This window comes from Ictidomys tridecemlineatus, unplaced genomic scaffold (assembly GCF_052094955.1).
Source record: "Ictidomys tridecemlineatus isolate mIctTri1 unplaced genomic scaffold, mIctTri1.hap1 Scaffold_440, whole genome shotgun sequence".
In the NCBI taxonomy this organism is placed as follows: Eukaryota; Metazoa; Chordata; class Mammalia; order Rodentia; family Sciuridae; genus Ictidomys; species Ictidomys tridecemlineatus.
In genome coordinates this window covers 187,782-197,927 of record NW_027522849.1, presented here as the reverse complement: position 1 = coordinate 197,927, position 10,146 = coordinate 187,782, and the positions used below count along the sequence as shown (strand labels likewise).

Below are 10,146 nucleotides of genomic sequence, written 5' to 3'. Positions count from 1 at the left end.
GCAATGTTTTCATTGTAAAACTTCTCTCCAGTGTAACATCTATAATGTTTAGTAAGATGTGATCTTCAATATTAAAAGCTTTGCCATTCTTCACATTTACAGGACCTCTCTCTAGTATGGGTTCTCTGGTGTCGAGTAAGTGATGATTGTTGATTAAAATCTTTGCAACATTCTCTACATTTGTAGGGCTTCTCTCCAGTGTGGATTCTCAGGTGCTGAGTAAGTACTATTTTTTGATTAAAACTTTTGCCACATTCTTTACATTTGTAGGGCTTCTCTCCAGTGTGGATTCGCTGGTCCTGAGTAAGTGATGACTTTTGACTGAAACTCTTGCCACACACTTTACATTTATAGGGCTTCTCTCCAGTATGAATCCTGTTGTGGCAATAGAGATGTGAGGTTTTTTTTATAGAGAGAGAGAGAGAGAGAGAGAGAAGTTTTAATATTTTTATTTTTTAGTTCTTGGCAGACACAACATCTTTGTTGGTATGTGGTGCTGAGGATCGAACCCGGGCCGCACGCATGCCAGGCGAGTGCGCCACCACTTGAGCCACATCCCCAGCAAGAGATGTGAGTTTTTATTAAAACTCTTGCCACACACTTTACATTTGTAGGGCTTCTCTCCAGTATGAATACTTTTGTGACAATTATGCTGAGAGATGCTATTAAAAGCTTTGCCACACTCTTTACATTTATAGGGCTTCTCTCCAGTGTGGATTCGCTGATGCTCAGTAAGTGATGATTTTTGACTAAAACTCTTGCCACACACTTTATATTTGTAGGGCTTCTCTCCAGTATGAATCCTGTTGTGGCGATCAAGATTTGAGTTTCTATTAAAACTCATGCCACACACTTTACATTTGTAGAACTTCTCTCTAGTATGAATTCTCTGGTAATTTTTAAGGCTTGGTTTTTGACTGAAACCTTTGGAAAATTGTTTACATATGTAGGGCATCACCCCAGGGTGTGTCCACTGGTGACGAATAAGATTTGAGCTTTTATTAGTTGTTTTGTCACATTCTTTGCATTTGCATGGCATATCTCCTGTATGAACACTGTGATGTTGAGTAAAGTTCTTGAGTGCATTGCATTCTTCACATTGCTAGGTCTTCTCTGCAGAATAAATTTTTTGGTGTTGAGTAAGGGCTGAAAAACTTTTTAAGGCTTTCCCACACTTTTTACATTTAGAAGTCTCTCCTTCAGTAAAAATCCTCTGATACTTAACAAATTGTAACTTTTTACTAAAAGTTTTTTTCACATTCTTTAAATTTGTAGAATTTATCACTGTCATAATATCTGCTGTGTTTAAAAGATATATCAAAGCATTTGCTTGCTCAATATCTTCTATACTTATAGGGCTGTCTTTCTCTATAAATTCTCTTGTATTAAGAAAGCTGTGCACTGTGGTTAAGAGCCCTTTCACATATCTAAACTAGCAGGTTTTTGTCTTGGTTATGAATATTTTAATAAATACTAGTTTTTAATCACTGAAGCAAGACTTTCCTACATTTTTCATCTTGGTAAATTTCTTTTAGAAAAGGACTAGGAGTTCTCTATAGTCATAATTGTTATGACCAATGTAAATATACTGGTCATTACTCAGGGTAGTGACATGGGTCATTGTGTTACTTATAGCACTATCTATATAGTGCACTTTCCAGAAATCTGTATCAGAATTGTCAATGAACAATAGTGGGGAAGTAGAAACTTTTCTATAATTTTTAATATTGTCCATTTGGGAACAATGAGAAATTAATCATTTGTTTCAGAAAAATGGACATTTTATAAAGATACTTCCAATAAGATCACTTTTAGAAATATCTTTTCTGTGCAAATGTTTGATTAAAATTTTAACTCAGTGCTACTTCTATAATTGGCCAAGTTAAAAATTGATGCATCAACTAGATTTCAAATTTTTCACATTGCCTTTCAGTTAAAAAATGGCTATGGATTTATTCTTAAAATACATATAAAACTCCTCAAAATAATTGGAATACATTAAATTTTTGTTTCATATATTAATTCTCTCTGATGTCTTTTGACCATAAAACTTTTATCATAAATAGGGACTACTGATTGATTTTGTCTATTATAATACAATTTTTGAACTTTAATCTCACCTATATTTTCCCATTGTTTTCTTGGTTGTAAATAGTCAAAGTCACACTTTCCATATCTTCCCCCTCTCTTTCTTTTATTCTCTGCTTTGGGAAAATTTCTCGAGGATGATGAGAAGTCATGGCTGTAATGAATAAACATAGCAAACATGTTTACTTAGTGTACTGGGCTGAGTATATTTTGCAGAACTAAGAAATTACACCAAAAAATAACATCAGCAGGGGAGTGGATTATTAAATCCAAGTCTATCATTACTGTAGAAATATATAAATCAAATAAAAATAAACACAGAAAATTACTTTGAAAATTTTCCTAATCATCTTTGTGTTCACAGTATCCAAGATGAGTACATTACTATGGAGAGTAACATAGTAGAGAAAAATACATTGTGTTATGCAAAGATTTTCCTCCTTCAGAATATATTTTCAAAATCTATCAACATTCTTCTGTTTCATTAAAAAATAAAAATATGAAATGTGAATATTTGGGGACTGTTCAAAAAAGGGGTTCCTGCTTACCAACAGGAAAAAAAAAACATGGCCAAATCAACTGTAAGCAAAGTTATTAATTACTCAAAGGGAATAGTCAATTATCATTTAAAGAAATTTACTGAAATAAACCAACACAAAAAAACAGAATAAAAATTTGTCAAGAATTATTACTAGTAATAAGCAGAAAATGTATGTTTAAAGACTTTCTTTAGAAAATGTCTGAAAGAGTCAGGGGTGGTTGTACACAGAAACATAGGAGGTTGAGCTAGAGGATCAAAATTTTAAAAAAATGCAAAGTGCTAAATCACCCTTAAGTTCTCTGTCCAGTACTAATAAACACATCTCAGAAAATAGAAAAAATGAACATCCAAGCATCTCAGTTTTCTCCAAGTTGTAAAGACTCAAAGTAGGTTTTAATCCAAGTTTAAAAACTCAGGATACTGAGAGCATCCAAGAGAAAAAGATGGGTCACCTAGAAATGTGTAACTATATAATTGTGAAATCCTTAGTCAAATCTTCACAACACAGGAAGGAATTCAAGTCTATCTATATTCAAGGGATGAAAGAATAAAATTATCAGCCAAGACATTATATTCACAGATACTACCTTTTAAAAGAGAAGAAAAATGAGGACTTTAAACATATAAAAATATACACACTATTCATCAACACTGGATCTGTTCTCCAAAAAGTACTAAAAGTAATCCTTCATAATAAAATGTAAGTGCACACCATCATAAGTCGTATAAGATTTTAAACATTTCTTGGCAAAAACAATTCTATTTTATTGTAATGTCAGGTCTCCAAACATTTAATATTGCAATAGAATTTGAGAGAAAAAAGCATAACAACAATACTGTTAATAAGCATATATACCTGAAAAAAATATAATTTTAAGAGGACACATAAATATATTCTGTTTTTTAATTAAGTGAAGTCAAGTTGATACTCATACAAAGAATGAGTAGGAGATTCTTCATTTTTAGAGTTTTTTGTTGGCAAATGCAAGATTACAAAATTCTGATCAAAACAAAACTTGGATATCTGAATTAACTCTAAATATTGCAATTTTAGATAGTCTACAGGATACTCTAAATCTAAGAACACACACATACTGAAAGCAAAAGGATATAATAATGACCCATACAAAAGTGATTGAACAAAACCTGGGCTGTCTAAATTATAGTACACAAAACATAGTTTAAGACATCTATAGGATATAGAATACGTTTTAAATTAAAAAGTACTTTGAAAAGAGGCAAAAGAGAGAAAAGGACCCTTTCACTAGGTCTAAATTAAGAGTAAATATATTCGCTATGTAGTTGATACTTACCAAACACACAAAGAAAACACTGAGAGGGTTGAATGAAAACAAAGAATCACTGTCATACTAAGAGAAAAAAATCCCCACTTACTGAAAAGGGAAATACAGTGAAGTAAAATGGTAATTGAAAAGCATAAGATTTTGAAAATATTTTGAAACTACTATAGACTTATAGAATCCCTGTCGTTAATCACAAGTGGGATATTATGCTGGTTAGATCAATTTTATATATTAAAACAAAGGTTAATAAATATTTAAGTGATAGTTTTTTTTATAACACACATAGAATAAATATTTGAAGTCAAAAGTGGTAGAGATTTTCAAAAATCCCTAAATATGTGTCAGTTGATTGAACACTCTTGGGCATGCCGTTGTTCAAAATTGAAAGATTAAAATTAAAGATGTTTATAGAACTTAAAATTAATTAGAGGCTCCATGTAGTATTCATCAACCTCCCATAGTTAATTTTTTTTTGCAGAGAAATCTATCCTTTAAATTGTATGAATATCTCCCCAAACACAAATAAGACTATTTCCCTGCTAAAAAAACATACTAAAAGTTACAGCATTCAATTGTAAATGCAAACATGGAGTCAGGTAGACGGAATTCTTAGTGAGTGTGGCAATAAGCCCTCACATCAATAGCAAATTAGAAACATTGCACACCAGTGTTGTTACATTGTTACTCAACAGAGCCATCATGGGGGACACAAACCAAATATCCCTTGAAAAGAACGATGAGCCATATTGGAATATAGAAACTATAGAACTATGAAGTCAAAGAATTTATTCTAATTATATATTTTACAAAATGTATCTACACTAGGTTAACTGAAATGTCACAAAAAGAATACTGCAGAATTCAATGAACATGACATTACTAAACTAAAAAAGAAGCTTTCTGAACAAAATAGAATAGTTTTGTGATGAGGAGACAGAAATGAGTCCTTGCTTTCTAGGCATTTTTTTTTGAGATGTAAACTTTGTAGAGATATATTGCATAACAATTTGAATTAATGATACTGAACTGCATATTTAAAATTTTGGAGACAGTAAGTTTTATTTTGTGGTTTTGATTACAATAAAAACTAAAAGATAAAGAGAATTGCAACATTTCTCAAAGCTACATTTAAAATAATGTGGTCTTTGTTCTATAAATAAGAACAAGCTCATGCATATACAAATTATGGGCATGCATGTAATCTCAGCTACTAGAAAGTCTGAGGCAAGTGAATTGCAAATTCAAGACATTCTCAATAACTTAGCGAGAACCTCTCTCCAAATATGAGTGAAAAGGAGCTTGAGGTGTAGTTCAGCATGAGAGTATCACAGCCATCAGTCCCCAAAAAAATTACACATAGAAAACTTCAATTACTACGTATATGGGCAGAATGAAAAGCCAATCAAGATAAAATACAAAAGTCATGGACAAAAGAGGCTTATTATTTATACAAGCAAAAGGACATATAATATGTTTAGCAATACAAACATGAATCATACATATCTTAGTTTGTGAAGCAATTAACTAATATGAGGAATCCCAGTCTATAACATGGAACCTACTGTACACAATTTTTAAAAAAGAAATAAAACAACCAAATTGTAAATATTCACAGATGTATTATTTTACAAATCTTCTAACTCAAATAAAACTTACACCATCTCTCAAAACAGCAGTCTTTGTCCAACTTGACATTCATTCCATGGCAGATAATTTCACAGAAAATCCATTACACATATCAGAAAGAACAATGTTAAGGAAATTTTAGTGAAAAAATGTACAAATGAGAGAAACTGACTTATGATAGTAATGTATTTTAATGGGTGGACCTAAAGGTCTCCAGAAATGTGAAAAACTTTCCTGAAAATAATGGAAGAAGGGCTGGAGTTATAGAATAGTGTTAGAGAGCTTGCCTAGCATGTGTGAGGCCATGGGTTCAATTCTCAGCACCATATATGGATAAATAGGAAATTCATTAACAACTAAAAATATTTTTTTTAATTATGGAAGAGCTGTCAGATAATATTGACACTCACAAGGCAAGGGGAGTGTTTTGTTGTAAATTTGAATGTACGGAGTCATTACTAGAGGAAAAGCAGGATACTACATAATTTTAAAGCACAAAACACAGGACAGGTTTCTCTGATAACAAGAGAAAGAATTCAAAGCTTCTCAAAAATATTTTCTGCTGGATAATGTCTCAATGAACCTTTTTGAATATAGGCTTCCTCCCCTACCTCAACTATGTTCTCTGCTATATGCGGGCCACAGGAGTTGACATCACTGCATTCCTCTAAGTCAACCATATATCAAGTGAAAAATATATATCTTGCCACCAAAGGAAAACATTAAGGGTGAAAATAAACATCATTAACATTTTCTTGTCAGCACCAAGAACTACACCATCTTCTTTATTCAAAGCATAAATCTGCAACACATTCTTGTGGAGAAGTTCCCAAAAGATCTACTTCAAGGGAAGAAAACTAAATAATGATAATTAGTAATTTTGAAGGAAAGTTATGCTCACCCACAAAGACTAGGTTGCTGTAGTTCTCCAACATCACTTCTCTATATAAATTCTGCTGGGCAGGATTCAGGCATTCTCATTCCTCCTCAGAGAAATCAGTAGCGACATCCCCGAATGTCAATGGCTCCTGAAATAAAAATTGTTAGATAAATAGAACATGGACCAAACCATTATTCAGTTTTTAATTTGAATTAAGAGTTTGTAGAACTGACTGTCACTTAGTAGAGTGACTTTAATTATGTAATAAGATACTTTCCATTATCTAATTCAGAGGAAAATACATGAGTCCAAATACAGTATATATATTCCATATCAGAGTGATGTGAAAGATATATATATATATATATACCATAACCCAAGCACTGAATTAAAGCCCAACTCCTAACTTCAGTTAATGTGAAATTTGGCAGACATTCAAGATGCAAATCAGACTTCTCAAAGATGTTCTCATAAGGTGATTGTGTACAAGGGAGACAAAAGACTGGTAAGAAAGCTTTTGAAAAGATTCTTGTTCCTATTCTCTCTGCTTTCTATCCATGAGATAGATTGAGATCCCCAATACAATTAGTTTCAAGTATCATCCATGACACATTCACAATGTGTAAAATATTCATAAAATATTAATGTTTGGAGACAGGTAAAGTGACACTTCCACCTCGTGAAAAGACAAACTTGAAATATTTCAAGTTCTATAATCAGTTCAACGAATGAATCAATTTGGTACAATAGAATTAACAATGGGTTACAGAAGACTTCAAAGAGGAGATTAAAAAATTCTTAGAGGTAAACAAGAACATAGACACAACATATCAAAATCTATTGGACACTATGAAAGCAGTACTAGGAGGAAACTTCATTGCATGTAGTTCATTCCTTAAAAGAAAAAGGCACTAATTGATCTCATACTTCATCTCAAAGCCCTAGAAGAATAAATCAACAACAAAAGCAGTAGAAGGCAAGAAATAATTAAAATTAGAACTGAAATTGAATTAAAAGAAACAATTAAACCTTGACAAAAAGTTGGTTCTCTGACAGACCCCTAGCTAGGCTAATGAAGAAAAGGAGAGAGAAAATTCAAATTCCCATCATACATGAAGAAAAAGGAAGTATCCCAACAGACACCTCAGAAATAGAGAGGATATTTAGAAATTATGTTGAAAATGTATACCCCAATAAAATAGAAGACATTGAAGACATCAACAAATTTCTTAAGTCATATGATATGCCCAGATTGAATCAGGAAGACATACACAATTTAAACAGACCAATATTCAATGATTAAATACAAGATGCCATCAGAAGCTTATCAACCAAGAAAAGCCCAGGCCCAGATGGATACACTGCCGAGTTAAACAAGACCTTTAAAGAAGAAATTCAAAATACTAATATTCTTCAATTTATTTCAGAAAATACAGAAAGAAGCAGCACTTCCAAACTCATTTAATGTGGCCAGTATCACCCTGATCCCCAAACCAGGCAGGGACAAATGAAAGAAAGAAAACTTCAGGCCAATTTCTCGAATGAACATATACGCAAAAATTCTAAATAAAATTCTGCCAAATTAAATACAAAAACATATCAAAAAGGTCGTGCACCAAGATCAAGTAAGGTTTGTCCAGTAGTATAGGGTTGGTTCAACATACAGAAATCAATAAAGGTAATTCATTACATCAATAGACTTAAAAATAAGAATCACATGATCATCTCAAGAGACACAGAAAAGCCATTTGACAAAATACAGCACCCTTTCATGTTCAAAAAATTAGAATAACTTGAGATAACAGAAACATACCTCAACATCATACTGGCTCTCTACATTAAGCCTAAGGCCAACATCATTCTAAAGGGAGAAAAACTAAAGGCATTTCCTCTAAAAACTGGAACAAGATAGGGGTGCTCTATCTCACCATTTCTATGCAAAATATTTCTTGAAACACTGGCCAGAGTAATTAGACAGATGAAAGAAATTAAAGGAATAACTACAGGAAAAGAACTTAAATTAGCACTATTTGCTGAAAATACGATTCTATACCTAGAAGACTCCAAAAGCATGACCAGAAAACTTCTAGAACTAAAAATGAATTCAGCAAAGCAGCAGGATATAAAATTAACACAAATTAAAGAAAGGCATTTGTGTATATCAGTGACAAAGCCTCAAAAAGGAAATAAGAAAACCTACCCCATTTACAGTAACTTCAAAAAAAGAAAACATAAGATACTTGGGAATCAACTTAACAAAAGAGGTGAAATATGTATACAAGGAAACCTACTGAACCCTAAAGAAAGAAATCAAAGAAGACCTTAGAAGATGGAAAGATCTACCTTACCCTCGCATAGGCAGAAGAAATATTATCAAAACGACCATACAACCAAAAGCACTATACTGATTGAATGCAATTATGAACAAAATCCCAATGACATTTCTCATAGAAATAGAAAAAGCAATCATGAAATTCATCTGGAAAAAACAAGAAGCCCAGAATAGCTAAAGCAATTATAAGCAGGAAGAACAAAGCAGGTGGTATCACTATAACAGACCTTAAAGTAAACTACAGAGTAATAGTAACAAAAACAGCATGGTATTGGCACTAAAACAGGACGGTAGACCAATGGTACAGAAGAGAGGACACACAGACTAACTCACAAAATTGCAATTATCTTACATTTGACAATGGTGCCAAGAACATGGATTGGAGAAAAGATAGCCTCTTCAACAAATGTTGCTTTGAAAACTGGAAATCCATTTTCAAAAAAATGAAATTAAAACCCTATCTCAACTCAAAGTGGATCAAGGACCTAGGATTTAAACCAGAGGCTCTGCATCTAATAGAAGAAAAAGTAGGCCATAATCTTCATCACATGGGACTATGCTGCCCCAACTTCCTTAATAAGATGCCTATAGCAGAATAATTAAAACCAAAAATTAAAAATGGGATGGATTCAAACTAAAAAGTCTCTTCTCAGAAAAAAAAATATCTGAGGTGAACAGAGAGCCTACTTCATGGGAGTAGATTTTTATCCCTCACACATAAGATAGAGAACTAATATCTAGTATATAAATAACTCAAAATGCTAATCACCAAAAAAACCAATAATCAAATCAACAAATTGGCCAAGGATCTGAACAGAGACTTTTCAGAAAAGGATGTAGAATCAATAAACAAATATTTTTTTAAAAAAGTTCATCATCTCTTGCAATTAGAGAAATGCAAATCACGAGCACTCTAAGATATCATCTCACTCCAGTCAGAATGTCAGCTATCATAAAGACAAACAACAATTGTTTGCAAGGATAGGTTGGAATAGGTACACTCATACACTGCTGGTGGGACTTCAAATTGGTGCAAATAACATGGAAAACTGTATAGAGATTCCTTCGAAATTTGGGAATGAAAACATCATTTGATACCACTGTTCCTTTTCTTGGAATATTCTCAAAGGTCTTGAAAACAGCATACAACAGGGTCACAGCCATGTCAATGTTAATGGCAGCATAATGCAGAATAGCAATCTGTGGAGCCAACCCAGAGGCCTTCAGTGGATGAATGGATAAAAATATGGGGCATATATACACAATGCAATTTTACTCAGCAATAATAAAATCATGGCAATTGCACGTAAATGGATGTTATTGGAGAAGTGAAGTTAGGGAAACCCAAAATATAAATGTTGAATGGTTTCTCTGA

The 10,146-nt window shown here is 32.6% G+C and overlaps 1 protein-coding gene across 1 annotated transcript; it reads right to left on the bottom strand.

The window, feature by feature from the left end:
• Window positions 1–448: 448 nt before the first annotated feature.
• On the bottom strand, window positions 449–9,935 carry LOC144373600 (uncharacterized). The gene is made up of 2 exons (XM_078036625.1): window positions 9,870–9,935; window positions 449–1,075 (listed from the first exon to the last, which is right to left on the bottom strand). The coding sequence occupies exons 1-2, from the start codon at window positions 9,933–9,935 to the stop codon at window positions 449–451; spliced, it is 693 nt and encodes a 230-aa protein (XP_077892751.1).
• Window positions 9,936–10,146: the final 211 nt, after the last annotated feature.

Coding starts and splice junctions, on each gene's coding strand:
- LOC144373600 (XM_078036625.1), bottom strand. CDS start 9,935: ATGGCTGTGACCCTGTTGTATGCTGTTTTCAAGACCTTTGAGAATATT. Junction 1,076..9,869: donor TTCCAAGAAAAGGAACAGTG/GTATCAAATGAT, acceptor AATGCACTCAAG/AACTTTACTCAACATCACAG.